The 25,601-nt window shown below is 44.0% G+C and overlaps 1 protein-coding gene across 1 annotated transcript in view; it reads right to left on the bottom strand.

Annotated features, from left to right (window-relative positions):
- Positions 1-5,941: 5,941 nt before the first annotated feature.
- The window catches only part of LOC143301941 (uncharacterized), a 155,202-nt gene continuing 135,542 nt past the window's right edge, over positions 5,942-25,601 (bottom strand). The window contains exons 55-60 of the mRNA XM_076616399.1: positions 23,141-23,359; positions 19,715-19,831; positions 18,066-18,245; positions 14,161-14,261; positions 11,004-11,236; positions 5,942-6,525 (exon numbers count right to left, since the gene is read on the bottom strand). Of these exons, the coding sequence (XP_076472514.1) occupies positions 6,410-6,525; positions 11,004-11,236; positions 14,161-14,261; positions 18,066-18,245; positions 19,715-19,831; positions 23,141-23,359 (966 nt within the window). The 3' untranslated portion in view covers positions 5,942-6,409. The remainder of the gene's footprint in view (positions 6,526-11,003; positions 11,237-14,160; positions 14,262-18,065; positions 18,246-19,714; positions 19,832-23,140; positions 23,360-25,601) is intronic.

Genomic DNA, 25,601 nt, shown 5'->3' with positions numbered 1-25,601 from the left:
CCGAAACAGGGCCTTGAACCCTGACCTCATGAGAACACAGGATTAGAAAAGTCCAACCCCTAAAACCAGTTCTGCCAAAAGGCCACATTACAGCATGCAAAAAGTCGTATCACCATTATTCTTTCTATCATGCCTAATACTAATTTGAACATAAACATAATTATACACAATACCCCCCTGGCCCCCCCAAAAAAAAACCCCCACAAAAAACAACAAAAAACCACCCAAAAAACAACAACAACAAAACAACATAATAAAAGGCAGACAATTTAAAAAGTTGCCAATGGGCACCTCATGCCTCATGGGTGCAAACAGAACAGTCCCCATCACCAAGTCCTAAAAAAGACAAAGAAATAGTCCAGGCTTTCTGGGGGAAAAAATAAGTGAAGAAACCAGCAAGACAGAAAATAACAAAGGAAGAGGTGACAGAAAGAAAACCAGTGTCAAGGTTTGTAGGGTCCTTTCAAGTCCTTTTAAGTCCTTAAGAATTGGATTTTGGTCAAAAGGCCTTTTAAGTGCTTTGATTCAGCAAGTTGGTCCTTTTAACTCATCAGGAGGTCCTTTTAATTTTTCAAAGGTACTGTTAAGTCCTGTTTTATGAAGAGAAAGAGACTTGAGAACGAAACTGAAACATCTTCGACACCAAAACCGCAAGTTGCAAAGCGTGTTGAAAGATGCCGACGCGATCGTCTGAAACTCAGTACTTACTGTAGGAGGATACAGCCTATAGGCCTAGGCCCTAACAGTAGTGCGCTTTCTGCTCGGTGGCAGACGCGAAGCGTGGTACAGTGGCTGTGAGTCACGCCTGCTGCTGCTGCTTTGCTTAGGCCTAGCCTACAGTGACGTGAATTGCAAAGACTAAATACGACAGTCAAATGGGATTAGCTGTTCTTCCGTTTATGAGAGGTAAGTGTCTGCTGTTCTGCATGTCAAATAGATTGGGGTGTACTGTAAAGTCATGTCGGCAAAGGTCCTTTTAAACTGATTTGAGGTCCTTATAAAGTCCTTTAAAGGTCCTTTTTTGGCTTCATGCCCACCACCTGGGAACCCTGAGTGTGCTAGAAACAAAGTGAGCTATAGAAAAGAAATACCTTGCTCTTCACTCATCACTACCATCATTACCACAGTGATCAAAATATAACAATCCTTGTGATCATTCATATACTACTCATCACCATCATTACGATGTCCAAATTTTGGTACATGCATAATACTATATATTAACTACTGTCTATAATGTTTGGTTTACATATAATGAGGTCGGGAAAATACCTGCCGTATAAAGGCATTGAGTCTAAATGGGAGAAACCTGAATGTAATTCATATCACAGTTATGAATGTGAGAATTTCAGTAAAATGAGACCGTAACATTAAAAATAAACCACATTAAAGGTCCAACATCCTTTTATGGCAGTGAATCTATATCCACTGTGTCTGGGTCGAGGCACAGGGAGATGGGGCCCAATCCTATCCTTCCGCCATTTCAACCTTCCCAAACCAAAAGTCTGTCCTCCATTCACACCTGGGTGGAGTCAGGAAAAGCAGAGAAAAGTGCCCTTCCCTAAGGACACAACACCATGCTAAAATAGGGCCTCACCTCACACAACACCATGCTAAAACAGGGCCTCACCTCACACAACACCATGCTAAAACGGCTGACACCATACCATGCTAAAACAGGGCCTCACCTGACAACACCATGCTAAAATAGGGCCTCACCTCACACAACACCATGCTAAAACAGGGCCTCACCTGACACAACACCATGCTAAAATAGGGCCTCACCTGACACAACACCATGCTAAAATAGGGCCTCACCTCACACAACACCATGCTAAAACAGGGCCTCACACAACACCATGCTAAAACAGGGCTGACACCATACCATGCTAAAACAGGGCCTCACCTGACAACACCATGCTAAAACAGGGCCTCACCTCACACAACACCATGCTAAAACAGGGCCTCACCTGACACAACACCATGCTAAAATAGGGCCTCACCTCACACAACACCATGCTAAAACAGGGCCTCACCTCACACAACACCATGCTAAAACGGCTGACACCATATCATGCTAAAACAGGGCCTCACACAACACCATGCTAAAACAGGGCTACACAACACCATGCTAAAACAGGGCCTCACCTCACACACCACCATACTAAAACAGGGCCTCACCTCACACACCACCATGCTAAAACAGGGCCTCACCTCACACACCACCATACTAAAACAGGGCCTCACCTCACACACCACCATACTAAAACAGGGCCTCACACAACATCCGAGGGGTCTGTGTAGAGGAGAAGAGAGGACTGGCCGTACTGAGTGAGTTAACCTTCCCCAACTGACATCGGGTACCCACCCTTCACAGCTGCTTGGACTGAGGACAACTGCAGTGAAGCGCCTTTCCCAAGGGCACAGCATCACGCTGAAACTGGGTCTTGAACCCTGGTCACTGGTGAACACTGGATCAGAGGTCCATCACTGATCACTGGATCAGAGGTCCATCATTGATCACTGGTGAACACTGGATCAGAGGTCCATCACTGATCACTGGTGAACACTGGATCAGAGGTCCATCACTGATCACTGGATCAGAGGTCCATCATTGATCACTGGTGAACACTGGATCAGAGGTCCATCACTGATCACTGGTGAACACTGGATCAGAGGTCCATCATTGATCACTGGATCAGAGGTCCATCATTTAGCCGGTTCTGCCACAGTACTTCCTTATATCATGTATATATGCTGCATACATAAATCTGAATCACGTCACATTTCAAACCTGGCTGGCATTTCTATCAACCATTCACTCAAACAAACAAACAAACAAAAATCAAGGTATAGCAGTAACTAACTAAAACCAAACAATGGAAAAAAAAAGTAGTGGAATGTTGAACAATAGGACTTTCGATGTGAAGATATGTGTGTGTGTGTGTGTGTGTGTGTTTATATCATAATACAGTATCTTACGATTGCGAATGCACATGCACTCACAGTAATGCTATCAACAAGCACATGCACTCACAGTAATGCTATCAATGCGCCCTTAGTAGTCTAAGTTTTCAGTCCTAATCCTTTTCATGTTCCAAATCTTTTTTCATTAGTTGCATACAGCACTACTTCAAAATGAAATGACAAGAAAAGGGTAATAAAGCAATGAACTTGTAACAAAATCAAACCATGCTGCTTATGTTCATCATAACACATTACCACCTGAAAGTGAATGCACTGGGCTCATACATCATATCTTCTTTTTTATTCTAAAGTTGTGTCAGACACTATCATCTGATAAAAAACAAACAAACAAACAAAAAAGACAAAACATGAATGGCAAAGGCATTAATTCAGAACCAGATCAAATCACCATGATTTTATCAATCACGAAACAGTATCATAAAAAATATGTGAATTCATGGGCGCTCATCATAATGCTATCAATGTGCAGCATAAAGTTTTCACTGTCCTTATTATTTACATACATCCAATGCACAACACCAACACAATCAAATCCAATTGTGCTGCGTATGTGAATCATGACACAGTATAGTCAGAATGTGAATGTCTGTGCACACATATATCCAATCTTTTTTTCTTTTCTTTCTTTTTTGTTCAGTTTTGCACAACACTATCACAAAAATAAACATCAACCAAATGAACTGGTGAAGACATGAAGTCACAATCAAAGGTACATGTGCTGCTTTTTGCCTTGCTAACCACAAAAGGCGCCATTTTGGAGGGAATGAAAACAGTTCTCAAAACCAGAGAGAAACCAATGTTGAAGGTCATTTAAAATAATGCACCACAACAAAAATACCAGTTCAGCCACAATCCACTTAAAAAATCAAAGTGTGTTAACTAAAAATGTTCGTTTCCTTGAGGTCAGTTAAAGTTACATTTAAAAGATCAATTCAACCATGGCTTCTTCAATACATACAAAAATGAAATCACGTCAAAAAAAAAAAAAAAAAAAAATCATTTACTTCAAGAACTGAAAACAACAACAACAAAACAGTATTCAGAGGAACTTCTCTGAACAGGGTCTTTGTGGAACTGGCTGCAAAACGTTTGTGTCTGTTATGATACAGATCCTAGCAGTAATATCACACAGATCCCAATATCATGCACATCCTAGCTATCAATATCATGCACATCCTAGCTGTCAATATCATGCACATCCTAGCTATCAATATCATGCACATCCTAGCTATTAATATCATGCACATCCTAGCTGTCAATATGCAGATCCTAGCTGTCAATATCATGCACATCCTAGTTGTCAATATCATGCAGATCCTAAATGTCAACATCACGCAGATCCCAGCAGACAATCAGCATATGTTTGATGTAGAGAAATTCATGTGCAGAAAAATAACAAAAAGAAAACTCTTGTGCATACTGAGGTATACATAATTTTGACAACTCATATTTCATTTTTCATTGTTTGATGGATTTTGAAATGTTCTTCTTCAGTTGTATGTATCCATGTAAGTTTTGGTTTGCATGTGTGATTGCACTGGATGTTTTTTGTCAACAAAACGCTGCTGTAAATGTCTTTATGTCGAGTTTACTATATTCAACTAGACTGTGTTAGGTGCTTTGAGCAGCGTTAGTACTGGATATCTTGCCACAGAAAAGTTATGTATGATGATTATCATTATCGTGTGTGATGCTGTGTACATGTATACACCTTCCTTTTTCTCTCCCTTTACTCTGCGAGTCATCAGGGTGCTGCACACGAGAACTGTTCACCAGATTCCTTCACGTCTGTCGGCTGTGTGTCTTCTTCTCCTTCTTCTTCTGTGTTTGTGGGCTGCAATTCCCACGTTCACTTGTATGCACACGAGTGGGCTTTTACATGTATGACCGTTTTTACCCCGCCATGTAGGCAGCCATACTCCACTTTCGGGGGCGTGCATGCTGGGTATGTTCTTATTTCCCTAACCCACCGAACGCTGACATGGATTACAGGATCTTTAACCTGCGTATTTGATCTTCTGCTTGCATATATACAAGAAGGGGGTTCAGGCACTAGCAGGTCTGCACATATGTTGACCTGAGAGATCGTAAAAATCTCCACCCTTTACCCACCAGGCGCCGTCACCGAGATTCGAACCCGGGACCCTCAGATTGAAAGTCCAACACTTTAACCACTCGGCTCTTGTGCCCGTCTGGCTGTGTGTCAAAACGTGGGTCTCTGAAAATAGTTTCCATGTCCAATCTACAGTGCTGTCAGTTCGTTGCTTCTTTCTGTCCTCCCGTCTGTCTCCCTCCCTCAACAGACCCCAGGAGGATTGTTCTAGCAACACTACTCCCCTCCCTCTGTCTCCCTCCCTCAACAGACCCCAGGAGGATTGTTCTAGCAACACTACTCCCCTCCCTCTGTCTCCCTCCCTCAACAGACCCCAGGAGGATTGTTCTAGCAACACTACTCCCCTCCCTCTGTCTCCCTCCCTCAACAGACCCCAGGAGGATTGTTCTAGCAACACTACTCCCCTCCCTCTGTCTCCCTCCCTCAACAGACCCCAGGAGGATTGTTCTAGCAACACTACTCCCCTCCCTCTGTCTCCCTCCCTCAACAGACCCCAGGAGGATTGTTCTAGCAACACTACTCCCCTCCCTGTGTCTCCCTCCCTCAACAGACCCCAGGAGGATTGTTCTAGCAACACTACTCCCCTCCCTCTGTCTCCCTCCCTCAACAGACCCCAGGAGGATTGTTCTAGCAACACTACTCCCCTCCCTCTGTCTCCCTCCCTCAACAGACCCCAGGAGGATTGTTCTAGCAACACTACTCCCCTCCCTCTGTCTCCCTCCCTCAACAGACCCCAGGAGGATTGTTCTAGCAACACTACTCCCCTCCCTCTGTCTCCCTCCCTCAACAGACCCCAGGAGGATTGTTCTAGCAACACTACTCCCCTCCCTCTGTCTCCCTCCCTCAACAGACCCCAGGAGGATTGTTCTAGCAACACTACTCTTCCACGGATTTCAGCAGACCTTCATCAAGTCCAGTGTGCCACTTGATGGTTTGGTGAACTTGTGTATCGGTGACATATGTTGTGATAACAGCTCACTTCAGTGGCTTGATTTCTTCTTTCCAAGTCTGCCGTGAGGGGCCATGTCTCAAACGCACACATCGTTCGTTTATTTATTTATAGCCTGTTCATATAAGATGATGACATCAGACTGATCAAACGCACACAGGAAGATGGAGTATAAACCAGTGCACACAGGAGTCTGATCTTGTGTTTCGTGGAGATACTGCTGTCCTTCCATACACGTTTCAGCCTGGACAGTGCTGATGATGTTGTCGTCACAAGTTCTGAGAGAAAAAAAAAAGAACAGGAAATAAAAACAAACCCAAACACCCACGCCCGCACAAAAGAGGGACGGGCTGACAGGATCACATCAGCAGACATGCTCGGCTGGTGGCGCGTGCGGGTTTGTGTGGAGTGGAGCGTCGGCTGGTGGATCTTGGGGTTTGCTGCGTCGGCCGACTGCTGGAGCCTGCAGGGGGCGCTGTGCACAGAGGGAAGGAAAACATCGGGTTATTCTGACACTACAGACATGATGATACAAAAACACTGGGTTATCCTGACACTACAGACATGATGATACTAAAACACTGGGTTATCCTGACACTACAGACATGATAATACAAAAACACTGGGTTATCCTGACACTACAGACATGATAATACAAAAACACTGGGTTATCCTGACACTACAGACATGATGATACAAAAACACTGGGTTATCCTGACACTACAGACATGATAATACTAAAACACTGGGTTATCCTGACACTACAGACATGATGATATGAAAACATTGGGTTATCTTGACACTACAGACATAAAGATATGAAAACACTGGGTTATTCTGACACTATAGACATGATAATACTAAAACACTGGGTTATCCTGACACTACAGACATGATGATACAAAAACACTGGGTTATCCTGACACTACAGACATGATGATACAAAAACACTGGGTTATCCTGACACTACAGACATGATGATATGAAAACACTGGGTTATCTTGACACTACAGACATAATGATATGAAAACACTGGGTTATTCTGACACTACAGACATGATAATACTAAAACACTGGGTTATCCTGACACTACTGACATGATGATACAAAAACACTGGGTTATCCTGACACTACTGACATAATGATATGAAAATACTGGGTTATCCTGACACTACAGACATGATGATATGAAAACACTGGGTTATCCTGACACTACAGACATGATGATATGAAAACACTGGGTTATCTTGACACTACAGACATGATGATATGAAAACACTGGGTTATCCTGACACTACAGACATGACGATATGAAAACACTGGGTTATCCTGACACTACAGACATAATGATATGAAAATACTGGATTATCCTGACACTACAGACATAATGATACAAAAACACTGGGTTATCCTGACACTACAGACATGATATGAAAACACTGGGTTATCCTGACACTACAAACATGATAATACAAAAACACTGGGTTATCCTGACACTACAGACATGATATGAAAACACTGGGTTATCCTGACACTACAGACATGATGATACTAAAACACTGGGTTATCCTGACACTACAGACATGATGATACTAAAACACTGGGTTATCCTGACACTACAGACATGATATGAAAACACTGGGTTATCCTGACACTACAGACATGATGATGCTAAAACACTGGGTTATCCTGACACTACAGACATGATGATACTAAAACACTGGGTTATCCTGACACTACAGACATGATGATATGAAAACACTGGGTTATCCTGACACTACAGACATGATGATATGAAAACACTGGGTTATCCTGACACTACAGACATGATGATATGAAAACACTGGATTATCCAGACATTACAGACAAGATGATTACAAAGATGATACGAAAACACTTGATTATCCAGACACTACAGACAAGACAGTGATAAAGATGATATAAAAACGTTGGATTATCCAGACAATACAGACAAGACAATATACAAAAAATTGGATTATCCAGACTGTAAAGACCAGATGATACAAAAACATGCAAAGAAATTACAATTCTGACATAACAACATGATGCATTCATCATATCATGACACAGACCTATGCTGACACATTTATTGAAACACCCTACACACATTAATACATTGAATACCCACAAACTTTTCAAAGACTGACGAAACAACTACTGCTTCTGACCCCCACACAACTACATACACATTGTCTCTCTCTCTGGATCTCTCTCTCTCCCACTGTCTCAGTGTTATATCCTCAACGTACTGATACATACATACTTCATGTTATATCCTCAACGTACTGATACATACATACTTCATGTTATATCCTCAACGTACTGATACATACATACTTAATGTTATATCCTCAATGTACTGATAGTACTGATACATATATACTTCATGTTATATCCTCAATATACTGATACATATGTACTTCATGTTACATCCTCAACACACTGATACATGTGTACTTCATGTTACATCCTCAACGTACTGATACATGTGTACTTCATGTTACATCCTCAATGTACTGATACATATGTACTTCATGTTACATCCTCAATGTACTGATACATATGTACTTCATGTTACATCCTCAATGTACTGATACATATGTACTTCATGTTATATCCTCAACACACTGATACATGTGTACTTCATGTTACATCCTCAACACACTGATACATGTGTACTTCATGTTACATCCTCAACACACTGATACATGTGTACTTCATGTTACATCCTCAACACACTGATACATGTGTACTTCATGTTACATCCTCAACACACTGATACATGTGTACTTCATGTTATATCCTCAACACACTGATACATGTGTACTTCATGTTATATCCTCAACACACTGATACATGTGTACTTCATGTTATATCCTCAACACACTGATACATGTGTACTTCATGTTATATCCTCAACACACTGATACATGTGTACTTCATGTTACATCCTCAACACACTGATACATGTGTACTTCATGTTATATCCTCAATACACTGATACATGTGTACTTCATGTTATATCCTCAACACACTGATACATGTGTACTTCATGTTACATCCTCAACACACTGATACATGTGTACTTCATGTTATATCCTCAACACACTGATACATGTGTACTTCGCATGAATTACAGTCACTGAACACAGCCTGTGTGTTTGATGATATATCAAAACAAAACAACATTACATCCGTTGATGGCGTTGCTGACCAACTCCAGGAAATCTTACTGAAAGAACTGAGGAATGTCTGCTTACAATGAATGACATCTTGTTGTACGGAAACGTTGTCTGTTGCTAAGGACGCAACATCCCTTCCAAAACTTAGAGAGCGTTATATTCCCCAATATGTAGTTTTTTTTCCTTTCCTTTTTATCAGTTTGCCATTTGTTATGTATTCCCTTGCCATCCACCCTCCCCCATCATCACCACCTCCCTCATTTTTCTAAATTTTTTTTTCTTTTTAAAATCCCCTTTGCCTTTCTCCTTCATCAAGCCAGTAAGTGCCTCTGGTGACTATAAATTTAATTTCATGTTAATATTGAAAGCAGCATTATTTTTACTTATTTGTGTATTCATTGGTTTTTATTTCTTTACTTACTGTTTATCTGATGCAAATGATAATACGGTTCATTAGCTGTCATGTCAAAAATTGAAGTGCAGCGTTGTGAGCACAGTGTAAGCTTTAAGCTTGTTGATGCTCCTTTGTCTGTGTTTGCATTGTGATCATGTCAACTGTTGAACAATCAGAAATTATTTAAACCACAAAACCACCACCTCCCCCCCCCCCCCCCCCCCCCCCCCTGTCCCCCCGCCATACACAAATAATTCCCAAACCCCTCCCCCGCCACACCTCCCATCCCCTAAACCCCTCCCCCACCCGCTGGACACCTCCCACCCCCTAAACCCCTCCCCCACACCCTGCCACACCTCCCACCCCCTAAACCCCTCCCCCACCCCCCGCCACACCTCCCACCCCCTAAACCCCTCCCCCACCCGCTGGACACCTCCCACCCCCTAAACCCCTCCCCCACCCCCTGCCACACCTCCCACCCCCTAAACCCCTCCCCCACCCGCTGGACACCTCCCACCCCCTAAACCCCTCCCCCACCTCCTGCCACACCTCCCACCCCCTAAAACCCTCCCCCACCCCCTGCCACACCTCCCGCCCCTAAACCCCTCCACACCTCCCGCCCCCTGCCACACCTCCCGCCCCTAAACCCCTCCCCCACCCCCTGCCACACCTCCCACCCCCTAAACCCCTCCCCCACCCCCTGCCACACCTCCCGCCCCTAAACCCCTCCACACCTCCCGCCCCCTGCCACACCTCCCGCCCCTAAACCCCTCCACACCTCCCGCCCCCTGCCACACCTCCCGCCCCTAAACCCCTCCCCCACCCCTCCTATCCCCTAAACCCCTCCCCCATCCCCTGCCACACCTCCCACCCCCTAAACCCCTCCCCCACCCCCTGCCACACCTCCCGCCCCTAAACCCCTCCACACCTCCCACCCCCTGCCACACCTCCCGCCCCTAAACCCCTCCCCCACCTCCTGCCACACCTCCCACCCCTTAAACCCCTCCCCCAGCCACACCTCCCACCCCCTAAACCCCTCCCCCACCCCCTGCCACATCTCCTACCCCCTAAACCCCTACCCCACCCCCTGCCACACTTCCTGCCCCCTAAAAACCTCCAAACCTCCCACCGCTAAACCCCTCCCCCACCCCCTGCCACACCTCCCACCCCCTAAACCCCTCCCCCACCGCCTGCCACACCTCCTACACCCTAAATCCCTCCCCCACCCCCTGCCACCCCCACCACCCCCGCCCCCCCGCCCCCCCGCCACACCTCCCGCCCCTAAACCCCTCTCCCACCCCCTGCCACACCTCCTACTCCCTAAACCCCTCCACCTCCCCCAATTACCACCCTTACCCTTTTCTTCCACCTTGGGCGTCGTTGGCAGCCCTGTCTGGTCTTCTTCTCGGACAATCTTGTAGTCATCATCATCATCATCATCATCATCATCGTCATCATCACTGTTGTTGTGGGAGGGTTTGGTGTAGGACACGGCCGTGACAGCAGACGAGACGTCGGCACCGACACCTCCAAGCTGGGAGCTGTGTGCCGGGCACAGCCAGAGCTGCTTTCCGTTGGTCACGTGGCACCTGCAACGTGTGCACAGAATGGTTTTTTTTTTTTTTTTTTTTTTTGTTTTTTTTAACTCTTTCACTGCCAAGTTTCTGTGTGAAAACACTCCCCCCAGCGCCAAACATTTTAGAAACGATGCTCTCAGTCGCAGGCTTTGGTTCATGTGCGACACAACAGACTTGTTCACTTCAAACTGGGTCAGGGGGCAAAGGTTAGTCATTGTTCTACTGGTGGGGATACTGGCTGCAGCTTTGTTACAATATGAAAAATGTGTCAGTGTGGGGCTCTGTACAGGATGGCTGGGGGCCAATGTGTCTGGGGCTCTGTACAGGATGGCTGGGGACCAATGTGTCTGGGGCTCTGTACAGGATGGCTGGGGCCAATGTGTCAGTGTGGGGCTCTGTACAGGATGGCTGGGGACCAATGTGTCAGTGTGGGGCTCTGTACAGGATGGCTGGGGGCCAATGTGTCAGTGTGGGGCTCTGTACAGGATGGCTGGAGGCCAATGTGTCAGTGTGGGGCTCTGTACAGGATGGCTGGGGGCCAATGTGTCAGTGTGGGGCTCTGTACAGGATGGCTGGGGGCCAATGCTCTCATTCTGCCGTTTAAAGCATCCTTATCCCAGGTCAGGGGACCCATTCACACCTGGGTGGAGTGTGGACAATCAGACTGAAACGCCTTTCCCCATGGACACGACATGCTGACAATCAGACTGAAGCGCCTTTCCCCATGGACACGACATGCTGACAATCAGACTGAAGCACCTTTCCCCATGGACACAGCAACATGCTGACAATCAGACTGAAGCGCCTTTCCCCATGGACACAGCAACATGCTGACAATCCGACTGAAGCACCTTTCCCCATGGACACAGCAACATGCTGACAATCAGACTGAAGCGCCTTTCCCCATGGACACAGCAACATGCTGACAATCAGACTGAAGCGCCTTTCCCCATGGACACAACGACATGCTGACAATCAGACTGAAGCGCCTTTCCCCATGGACACGACATGCCGACAATCAGACTGAAGCGCCTTTCCCCATGGACACGACATGCCGACAATCAGACTGAAGCGCCTTTCCCCATGGACACGACATGCCGACAATCAGACTGAAGCGCCTTTCCCCATGGACACAACATGCTGACAATCAGACTGAAACGCCTTTCCCCATGGACACAACGACATGCTGACAATCAGACTGAAACGCCTTTCCCCATGGACACAGCAACATGCTGACAATCAGACTGAAGCGCCTTTCCCCATGGACACAACATGCTGACAATCAGACTGAAGCACCTTTCCCCATGGACACAGCGACATGCTGACAATCAGACTGAAGCGCCTTTCCCCATGGACACGACATGCTGACAATCAGACTGAAGCGCCTTTCCCCATGGACACAACGACATGCTGACAGACTGAAGCGCCTTTCCCCATGGACACAACGACATGCTGACAATCAGACTGAAAGCGCCTTTCCCCATGGACACACGACATGCTGACAATCAGACTGAAGCGCCTTTCCCCATGGACACACGACATGCTGACAATCCGACTGAAGCACCTTTCCCCATGGACACAACGACATGCTGACATCAGACTGAAGCGCCTTTCCCCATGGACACAACGACATGCTGACAATCCGACTGAAGCGCCTTTCCCCATGGACACAAGGACATGCTGACAATCAGACTGAAGCGCCTTTCCCCATGGACACAACGACATGCTGACAATCAGACTGAAGCGCCTTTCCCCATGGACACAACGACATGCTGACAATCAGACTGAAGCACCTTTCCCCATGGACACAACGACAGTGCCTGACAATCAGACTGAAGCGCCTTTCCCCATGGACACAGCAACATGCTGACAATCAGACTGAAGCGCCTTTCCCCATGGACACAACGACATGCTGACAGTGCCTTGATCCCTGATGACTGGTGAACAGGAGCCCAATGCCTGATTCAGCCACGGTGTCTCCATCATCAATATACATCAATCAACTCACTGCGCTCTGTGCTGGAGCGTAGCTCTGGTGTCAAACTTTGTCTCCTTAAAACGGTTTCTATGTTCCTACATACATAATAATAACTGGAAATTTATCAGCGCTTTCCTCATCAGCGCTTTCTTCATTGCACAAAGCGCTTTACACACGTGCGAAACGCACCCAGTCCTCAACTCACAGTCATGCACAATAAACATATATATATGCGCATAAAAACTCGTACGTACTATACATACATACATACATACATGTATGCTGAAACCACAAAGATGGGAACTAACTTCTACAGTATTTCCTGATGCGTCCACATGTAATATGGAAAAAACAACAACCCGGTACATCTTAACAATAATAACATATTGTACTTGTATGGGCCAAACTCCCTGCAGATGTGCTCTAAGCACCTCATATCAAACAGTACATACACTGTGTTTTTTTCTGTATCAGTAAAACATGGAAGCCTTGTCAAGGCTATGAACCCCCACTGGATTGAATGGGTTAAAAAAAAAAGAAAGAAAAAGAAAACAACAACTAAAACAACATTCTTCTTCTTCTTCTGCGTTCACTCGTATGCACACGAGTTGGCTTTTACGTGTATGACCGTTTTTACCCCGCCATGTAGGCAGCCATACTCCGTTTTTGGGGGTGCATGCTGGGTATGTTCTTGTTTCCATAACTCACGGAACGCTGACATGGATTACAGGATCTTTAACGTGCGTATTTGATCTTCTGCTTGCATATACACACGAAGGGGGTTCAGGCACTAGCAGGTCTGCACATATGTTGACCTGGGAGATCGGAAAAATCTCCACCCTTTACCCACCAGGCGCCGTCACCGTGATTCGAACCCAGGACCCTCAGATTGACAGTCCAACGCTTTAACCACTTGGCTATTGCGCCCGTCACAACAAGAATCAAACCCAAGTCCTGCCTTTTCAGTCCGCCATAGGTCTTCAGCTGGTCCTGTCTCTGCACTGTGTCCACCAGACGTTTGTAGGCATCCTCAAACTCATTGCTGTTGCGTGAGCTCCACTGAAAACACAGAGGAAAAAATAATGAATAAAAATTCTGAAGGTTCGGTACCACTGGATTTTTGGTCATCATTGCAGCATCTAATCATAATCATCCTTTTCCACACAAATTATCATCACTGTCATTGTTATTATCATCATCAGCAATGCTATTATCATAAACAATGTTTCAATTTTTTTTTAAATTTCTAAATAGCATCTTTGTGCTACAATTTCCAATGAGACAATGCATGTAACTACTGCAATAATATTTCATCAAAAATCCTGTGACGCACTTTCACATATTCACTTATACAAAAGTTGTCAAAGACTGCATTTTTTTATAATTCCTTTTACATGAACACAGACCATGGCACACAGAAACAAGATGTATTATCATCATTTTTTATTATTACATACATGTTTCAGTATTCAAAGACATCTAGTAAAATTATTCATCTTTTTATTACATGTACATGTTTCAGTATTCAAAGACACCAGTAAAATTATTCATCTTTTTATTACATGTACATGTTTCAGTATTCAAAGACATCTAGTAAAATTATTCATCTTTTATTATATGTACATGTTTTAGTATTCAAAGACATCAAGTAAAATTATGTTGACACATCTAAGAACATTTTTTCAGTCAGAATTAATGTCAAACAAAATATTTTAGAAATCAGCCTCTCACTAATGTTATTGATTTGATATAGTTTAAGCAAAATAATCTATAATACACTTGTGTATTAAAGCTGACTTAATAGAAAAAATCACAAAGAAGTTGTATTGTGGGTAAATGACAATTTGCTCTCTAAATTCTGGAAGGGATGTTGCGTCCTTAGCAACAGACAACGTTTCCATACAACAAGATGTCATTTGTTGTAACCAGACATTCTTCAGTTCTTTCAGTAAGATTTCCTGGAGTAGGTCAGCAACGCCATCAACAGATGTAATGTTGTTTTGTTTTGATATATCATCAAACACACAGGCCGTGTTCAGTGACTGTAATTTATGTGAAGTACACATGTATCAGTGTGTTGAGGATGTAACATGAAGTACACATGTATCAGTGTGTTGAGGATATAACATGAAGTACACATGTATCAGTGTGTTGAGGATGTAACATGAAGTACACATGTATCAGTGTGTTGAGGATATAACATGAAGTACATATGTATCAGTACACTGAGGATATAACATTGAGTATGTATGCATCAGTACGTTGAGGATATAACATGAAGTATGCATGTGTCAGTACGTTGAGGATATAACATGAAGTACATATGTATCAGTACACTGAGGATATAACATGAAGTATATATGTATCAGTACGTTGAGGATATAACATTAAGTATGCATGTATCAGTATGTTGCAGATATAACATGAAATATGTATGTATCAGTACGTTGAGGATATACCATGAAGTATGCATGTATCAGTACGTTGAGGATATAACATGAAGTATATATGTATCAGTACGTTGATAATATAACATTAAGTATGTATGTATCAGTACGTTGAGGATATAACATGAAGTATATATATATCAGTATGTTGAGGATATAACATTAAGTATGTATGTATCAGTACGTTGAGGATATAACATGAAGTATATATGTATCAGTACGTTGAGGATATAACATTAAGTATGTATGTGTCAGTACGTTGAGGATATAACATGAAATATATATGTATCAGTACGTTGAGGATATAACATTAAGTATGTATGTATCAGTATGTTCAGGATATAACATGAAGTATATATGTATCAGTACGTTGATAATATAACATTAAGTATGTATGTATCAGTACGTTGAGGATATAACATGAAGTATATATATATCAGTATGTTGAGGATATAACATTAAGTATGTATGTGTCAGTACGTTGAGGATATAACATGAAATATATATGTATCAGTACGTTGAGGATATAACATTAAGTATGTATGTATCAGTATGTTCAGGATATAACATGAAGTATATATGTATCAGTACGTTGAGGATATAACATTAAGTATGCGTGTATCAGTACGTTGAAGATATAACATAATATTAATAATAATAATAATAATAATGGATACTTATATAGCACACTATCCAGAAATCTGCTCTAGGTGCTTTACAAAAACGCTTTTGTTAACATAATACATCATATCTATGTTACATACACACACCAAAATGTGACTACACACACACACACACACACACACACACACACACACGCTGCATACATGTGAAGTATATATGTATCAGTACGTTGAGGATATAACATTAAGTATGTATGTATCAGTACGTTGAGGATATAACATGAAGTCTGTATGTATCAGTACATTGAGGATATATCATGAAGTACACATGTATCAGTACACTGAGGATATAACATGAAGTATGTATCAGTACATTGAAGATCTAACATGAAGTATGTATGTATCAGTACGTTGAGGGTATAACATAAAGTACTCAAGTATCAGTACGTTGAGGGTATAACATGAAGTATGCATGTATCAGTACGCTGAGGATTTAACATGAAGTGTGTATGTATCAGTACGTTGAGGATATAACAGGCTTGTGTGTCTCAGTGATCCCTGAAGCTGTGCCTGTGGGAGGTTAACTCTCTCGGGACGGCAAGTTTTCTCCCTTGCTTTTCCCCACAGACAGCCCATTTGTATGGCCTAAGGGTTTGGAAAAAAATTACAAAAAATACAAAATACAGAGTAAGAAAATGAAACTTTCAGAAGTGGTTTTTACGTGTTGGGCTACTGCATATTAAAAAAAAAAATAATAAAATTTCTCATCTTATTTTTACAGTTACATGTAGAAAATAATGCCAATTTTTCACCCCAAATCACCAGTGACTGTGTCAGCGTGTGTGCGAGACAGGCCACACATGGCAGGCTGGCCAATCATACCATTTGGTTGTGGAGTGAGTGACCAAGAATAGCACACTCTGCTTGGCTAATCACAAAATCACGTGTACAGTGCGTGATGGATTTTTATTTTTGGAAAATGCTGTTCCATTCCGTCATCCGAATCCAAATCCATTTTATGTAGGAATGCTCACACATTCCATCGTCCCCAAAGAGTTAAGCTTCTGGAAGGGCCGTGCAAAGTGGAAAAGTTGAAGGGTAGAGGCCAGACAAAGTTTGATCCAATGGTAATCCTGGCTGAGTGTTCAGCACAGGGCTGACAACCCATTCCACTTAAAACGCTTTGTTCAAGAAACAGCAACAGAAGAAACATTAGATGCTGCTCTGTATGCCACATGGTGTAACAGGCAGTGAAGGAGATGGTGCAACAGGCAGTAAAGGAGATGGTGTAACAGGCAGTGAAGGAGATGGTGTAACAGGCGGTAAAGGAGATGGTGTAACAGGCAGTGAAGCAGATGGTGTAACAGGCAGTAAAGGAGATGGTGTAACAGGCAGTGAAGGAGATGGTGTAACAGGCGGTAAAGGAGATGGTGTAACAGGTGGTAAAGGAGATGGTGTAAGGAGATGGTGTAACAGGTGGTAAAGGAGATGGTGTAAGGAGATGGTGTAACAGGTGGTAAAGGAGATGGTGTAACAGGCGGTAAAGGAGATGGTGTAAGGAGATGGTGTAACAGGTGGTAAAGGAGATGGTGTAACAGGCGGTAAAGGAGATGGTGTAACAGGCGGTAAAGGAGATGGTGTAACAGGCGGTAAAGGAGATGTCAACAATGCCCAGCAAAGGTGACGGGACGTTGGACAAAATTCCAACCTTCACCAAATACGTTTCTCTAACTCTGACCAACACCCAACACACGCTCCCCTCCACAAAACCTCGTACCCTCCATTGTCCTGACCTCTTCAAAGCTCCTCATCAGTTGCTCCCCTTGCGGAAGGGTCAGCACAGGTAAGGGGAGGGAAGTGTGTTTCAGCACGGCCATCATCCGCACGCAGAATGGTGCCACCTCTTTCAGGAAGGCGTCATCTGCTGCCATCGCTCCCGGGAACGGTATTGTCACTGGCGCTTCGTGCCAACCCTGAGAAACAAAATCAAACCAAATCTTTTCGTCTTCTTCGTTTGAGGGCTGCGACTTCCACGTTCACTCATATGTACACGAGAAGGCTTTTACATGTACGACCGTTTTTACACCACCATGTAGGCAGCCATACTCCGTTTTGGGAGATGTGCCTGCTGGGTATATTCTTGTTTCCATAACCCACCAAACGCTGACATTGATTACAGGATCTTTAACATATGTCCCTGCTAAGGATTCATTGTGTGTTCACAGTGCCACTGACACATATGTCCCTGCTAAGGATTCATTGTGTTCACAGTGCCACTGACACATATGTCCCTGCTAAGGATTCACTGTGTTCACAGTGCCACTGACACCTATGTCCCTGCTAAGGATTCCATTGTGTGTTCACAGTGCCACTGACACATATGTCCCTGCTAAGGATTCATTGTGTTCACAGTGCCACTGACACATATGTCCCTGCTAAGGATTCATTGTGTGTTCACAGTGCCACTGACACATATGTCCCTGCTAAGGATTCATTGTGTTCACAGTGCCACTGACACATATGTCCCTGCTAAGGATTCATTGTGTTCACAGTGCCACTGACACATATGTCCCTGCTAAGGATTCACTGTGTTCACAGTGCCACTGACACATATGTCCCTGCTAAGGATTCATTGTGTGTTCACAGTGCCACTGACACATATGTCCCTGTTAAGGATTCATTGTGTGTTCACAGTGCAACTGACACCTATGTCCCTGCTAAGGATTCATTGTGTGTTCACAGTGCCACTGACACCTATGTCCCTGCTAAGGATTCATTGTGTGTTCACAGTGCCACTGACACATATGTCCCTGCTAAGGATTCATTGTGTGTTCACAGTGCAACTGACACCTATGTCCCTGCTAAGGATTCATTGTGTGTTCACAGTGCCACTGACACCTATGTCCCTGCTAAGGATTCATTGTGTGTTCACAGTGCCACTGACACCTATGTCCCTGCTAAGGATTCACTGTGTGTTCACAGTGCCACTGACACCTATGTCCCTGCTAAGGGTTCATTGTGTGTTCACAGTGCCACTGACACATATGTCCCTGCTAAGGATTCATTGTGTGTTCACAGTGCCACTGACACATATGTCCCTGCTAAGGATTCATTGTGTTCACAGTGCCACTGACACATATGTCCCTGCTAAGGATTCATTGTGTTCACAGTGCCACTGACACATATGTCCCTGCTAAGGATTCACTGTGTGTTCACAGTGCCACTGGCACTTAACACAGAGACAGAAACATCAAGAAACAGTCAGATGCCTGCACAGCAGACAGCACACACACACACACGGACACACACTTGCACACACACACACACACATACAGAGAAACATCAAGAAACAATCAAATGCTTGCACAGAAGACAGCACACACAGACACACACACACATGCACACACACACACACACACACACACAACTAAACACCCCATACCTGTTCCCATTCACACAGAACCTTGAAGCAGTACTGATCCGACTCGGCCACTTTTCCTTCTTCCTCCTTGCTTTCTTCCCTTTCTCCTTTCTCTCTCAGCGCCTCCTCCTCCTTCCCCTGCACACCACACAGGCAACGACTTTCAGTTTCAGTTTCAGGTTCTCAAGGAGGCGTCACTGCATTCAGACAAATCCATACACGCTACACCACATCTGCTGGGTCGACGCCTGACCAGCAGCACATTATCTGACGCGCTAGGTCAGGCCTTGAGTGCATACATATATATTTGTGTGCCTATCAGAGTGGATTTTCTTTCCACATATTTTTGCCAGAAAACCCAATTCTTGCCATGGGTTCTTTTTCAGTGCACCAAGTGCGTGCTGCACATGGGACCTCAGGGAATGTTCTTGTTTCCATAACCCACCGAATGCTGACACTGATTACAGGATCTTTAACCTGCGTATTTGATCTTCTGCTTGCCGAATACACACCAAAAGGGGTTCAGGCACAAAGCAGGTCTGCACATATGTTGACCTGGGAGATCGGAAAAATCTCCACCCTTTACCCACTAGGCACCGTTACTGAGACTCAAACCTGGGACCCTCAGATTGAAAGCTGAATGCTTTAACCAATGGGCTACTGTGCCAGTCAATTTTGCTGATCAAAAGTAATGCTGGAAGACATCCAAATAACCGACAACCCTGACTTTTTTTTCTTCTTTTTTTAAGTTCCATCTTTGCCTCAGCAAGGTGGAAGTCCTTCACTGACACACACACTGGTCTCAGCAAGGTGGACGTCCTTCACTGACACACAAAACTGGTGTCAGCAAGGTGGACACCCTTCACTGACACACACACTGGTCTCAGCAAGGTGGACATCCTTCACTGACACACACACTGGTCTCAGCAAGGTGGACGTCCTTCACTGACACACACACTGGTGTCAGCAAGGTGGACACCCTTCACTGACACACACACTGGTCTCAGCAAGGTGGACACCCTTCACTGACACACACACTGGTCTCAGCAAGGTGGACGTCCTTCACTGACACACACACTGGTCTCAGCAAGGTGGAAGTCCTTCACTGACATGCACACTGGTCTCAGCAAGGTGGAAGTCCTTCACTGACATGCACACTGGTCTCAGCAAGGTGGACGTCCTTCACTGACACACACACTGGTCTCAGCAAGGTGGACGTCCTTCACTGACACGCACACTGGTCTCAGCAAGGTGGAAGTCCTTCACTGACATGCACACTGGTCTCAGCAAGGTGGACACCCTTCACTGACACACACACTGGTTTCAGCAAGGTGGACACCCTTCACTGACACACACACTGGTCTCAGCAAGGTGGACACCCTTCACTGACACACACACTGGTCTCAGCAAGGTGGACGTCCTTCACTGACACACACACTGGTCTCAGCAAGGTGGACACTCTTCACTGACACACACACTGCTGTCAGCAAGGTGGACGTCCTTCACTGACACACACACTGGTCTCAGCAAGGTGGACACCCTTCACTGACACACACACTGGTCTCAGCAAGGTGGACACCCTTCACTGACACACACACACTGCTGTCAGCAAGGTGGACGTCCTTCACTGACACACACACTGGTCTCAGCAAGGTGGACACTCTTCACTGACATGCACACTAGTGTCAGCAAGGTGGACGTCCTTCACTGACACGCACACTGGTCTCAGCAAGGTGGACACTCTTCACTGACATGCACACTAGTGTCAGCAAGGTGGACGTCCTTCACTGACACACACACTGGTCTCAGCAAGGTGGACACTCTTCACTGACACACACACTGGTCTCAGCAAGGTGGACGTCCTTCACTGACACACACACTGGTCTCAGCAAGGTGGACACTCTTCACTGACACACACACTGCTGTCAGCAAGGTGGACGTCCTTCACTGACACACACACTGGTCTCAGCAAGGTGGACGTCCTTCACTGACACACACACAGGTCTCAGCAAGGTGGACACCCTTCACTGACACACACACTGGTCTCAGCAAGGTGGACACCCTTCACTGACACACACACTGGTCTCAGCAAGGTGGACACCCTTCACTGATATGCACACTGGTCTCAGCAAGGTGGAAGTCCTTCACTGACATGCACACTGCTGTCAGCAAGGTGGAAGTCCTTCACTGACACACACACTGGTGTCAGCAGCAAACAATAGGTTAACAGATATTTTCTACTCTAACTTCCATGTTCAGATCACAAAACCATCAGCTCCCAGGGATCTGATTTTGGCTTGGGGGTCAAATTAAAATGACGGAAAGGGGCGGGCTGGGACCCACCTTCATATGCCCAACTACCCCAGAAAACGGAGTGTGGCTGCCTACATGCCAGGGTAAAAACGGTCATGCACGTAAAAGCCTACTCGTGTAAATACTAGTGAATGTGGGAGTTGCAGCCCATGAGCGAAGAAGAAGAAGAAGGGTGTACCCAGCCCCAGACATAGTGGATACGAATATACACTAATCACTTGCCACAAAACACTGTAGAATCTCTAACCTGTTTTTTTTAAACCTGCTTTTGGTTCCATGTTTAATCATAAAACCATCAGCTCCCAGCATACCAGTGTGGTATTCTTTTTCAATACCTTTTTAAAAAAAAATAAACCCATTCTACTCCAGGTACAAGTTAACCAATACCATAATTACTTCCTCTGTGGACTAGGTACGAGTATCATCATTCCAACACACTATTCTAATTTTGTTTATTCTTGCTTGGTACAGCTGGCGTTCTAAACTGAGCCGATTACGGATTCTGGAAGTGTGAAAACGAAGCTTTGTTTAACTGATAAAACCAACTTCTTCTTCTTTTGCGTTCACTCGTATGCACACGAGTAGGCTTTTACGTGTATGACCGTTTTTACCCCACTATGTAGGCAACCATACTCCGTTTTCGGGGCTGGGCATGCTGGGTATGTTCTTGTTTCCATAACCCACCGAACGCTGACATGGATTACAGGATCTTTAACGTGCGTATTTGATCTTCTGCTTGCATATGCACATGAAGGGGGTTCAGGCACTAGCAGGTCTGCACATATGTTGACCTGGGAGATCGGAAAAATCTTCACCCTTTACCCACCAGGCGCCGTCACCGTGATTCGAACCCAGGACCCTCAGACTGACAGTCCAACGCTTTAACCACTCGGCTATTGTGCCCGTCTGATAAAACCAACAAATTCTTCACTGATTTCCGCTGTTTTAGTGAACCACCCTGCTTTTCACTGCAGTGGTTCCGTGTAGTGCTGGTCCAGTGGAGCTGTTGCCAGCAAGTAGCTGTGGGCTACAATGAGTTAAATATAAAACTTGTAAAGAAAACGAAAAAGAAGGAAAGTGGCAACAACAACAACAACAACAAAAGAAAAACCAGAATTTCTTTCTCCTCCTAACCTTCTCCTCCTCCTCCTGCTCATCTCCCCTCTTTCCTCCTCCGTTAGAGTTCTCCTTGTTGCTGCCGTCGTCTGTCTCCTGACCTTGACCTTGACCTTTGGTGACGGATCTGTCGACCAGGTCGATGAGAACAAGGTGAGGGAACTCTGTCTGACCGCTGTGGGCCTTGTACATCACCAGCTGACGAAGCAGTTTCCTCTGGGTCAGCTCCAGTGCCTCCTGTTGGCAAAGGGAGATAAGTCAACACAAAGGGAAATAAGTCAACACAAAGGGAGACAAGTGGACACATGCGGAGTGATGGCCTAGAGGTAATGCATCTGCCTAGGAAGCGAGAGAATCTGAGAGCGCTGGTTCGAATCACGGCAATCCCCAGTATTTTCTCCCCCTCCACTAGACCTTGAGTGGTGGTCTGGACGCTAGTCATTCGGATCAGACAATGAACCGAGGTCCCATGTGCAGCATGCACTTAGCACCCGTAAAAGAACCCACAACAACAAATGGGTTGTCCCTGGCAAAAATTCTGTAGAAAAATCGACTTCGATAGGAAAACAAATGAAAAACTGCAGGCAGGAAAAAACACAAAAAAATGGGGTGGGACTCTCAGTGTAGCAATGCCCTCTCTATGGAGAGAGCAGCCCAAATTTCACACAAAGAAATCTGTTGTGACAAAAAAAAGAGTAATACAATGCAAGGGAAGTAATTATGTTTATAGAATGCTGAATATTCTGTTGTTTTCAGTCGTTTTACAATCCACAACAGACATTTTTTTCCACACCACTACTCTTTTTACAATCCACAACAGATATTTTCTCCATATCACTACTCTTTTTACAATCCACAACAGATATTTTCTCCATATCACTACTCTTTTTACAATCCACAACAGATATTTTCTCCACATCACTACTCTTTTTACAATCCACAACAGATACTTTCTCCACATCACTACTCTTTTTACAATCCACAACAGATATTTTCTCCATGTCACTGCTCTTTTTACAATCCACAACAGATATTTTCTCCACACCACTACTCTTTTTACAATCCACAACAGATACTTTCTCCACATCACTACTCTTTTTACAATCCACAACAGATATTTTCTCCATGTCACTACTCTTTTTACAATCCACAACAGATATTTTCTCCATGTCACTACTCTTTTTACAATCCACAACAGATATTTTCTCCACATCACTACTCTTTTTACAATCCACAACAGATATTTTCTCCATGTCACTCCTCTTTTTACAATCCACAACAGATATTTTCTCCATGTCACTACTCTTTTTACAATCCACAACAGATACTTTCTCCACATCACTACTCTTTTTACAATCCACAACAGATATTTTCTCCATGTCACTGCTCTTTTTACAATCCACAACAGATATTTTCTCCACACCACTACTCTTTTTACAATCCACAACAGATACTTTCTCCACATCACTACTCTTTTTACAATCCACAACAGATATTTTCTCCATGTCACTACTCTTTTTACAATCCACAACAGATATTTTCTCCATGTCACTACTCTTTTTACAATCCACAACAGATATTTTCTCCACATCACTACTCTTTTTACAATCCACAACAGATATTTTCTCCATGTCACTACTCTTTTTACAATCCACAACAGATATTTTCTCCATGTCACTACTCTTTTTACAATCCACAACAGATACTTTCTCCACATCACTACTCTTTTTACAATCCACAACAGATATTTTCTCCATGTCACTGCTCTTTTTACAATCCACAACAGATATTTTCTCCATGTCACTACTCTTTTTACAATCCACAACAGATACTTTCTCCACATCACTACTCTTTTTACAATCCACAACAGATATTTTCTCCATGTCACTACTCTTTTTACAATCCACAACAGATATTTTCTCCATGTCACTACTCTTTTTACAATCCACAACAGATATTTTCTCCATGTCACTACTCTTTTTACAATCCACAACAGATATTTTCTCCATGTCACTACTCTTTTTACAATCCACAACAGATATTTTCTCCATGTCACTACTCTTTTTACAATCCACAACAGATATTTTCTCCATGTCACTACTCTTTACAATCCACAACAGATATTTTCTCCATGTCACTACTCTTTTTACAATCCACAACAGATACTTTCTCCACATCACTACTCTTTTTACAATCCACAACAGATATTTTCTCCATGTCACTGCTCTTTTTACAATCCACAACAGATATTTTCTCCACACCACTACTCTTTTTACAATCCACAACAGATACTTTCTCCACATCACTACTCTTTTTACAATCCACAACAGATATTTTCTCCATGTCACTACTCTTTTTACAATCCACAACAGATATTTTCTCCATGTCACTACTCTTTTTACAATCCACAACAGATATTTTCTCCATGTCACTACTCTTTACAATCCACAACAGATATTTTCTCCATGTCACTACTCTT

The sequence above is a fragment of the Babylonia areolata genome, chromosome 28 (genome assembly GCF_041734735.1).
Source record: "Babylonia areolata isolate BAREFJ2019XMU chromosome 28, ASM4173473v1, whole genome shotgun sequence".
Taxonomy (NCBI): domain Eukaryota; kingdom Metazoa; phylum Mollusca; class Gastropoda; order Neogastropoda; family Buccinidae; genus Babylonia; species Babylonia areolata.
This window is presented reverse-complemented; position numbering and strand designations above follow the sequence as displayed.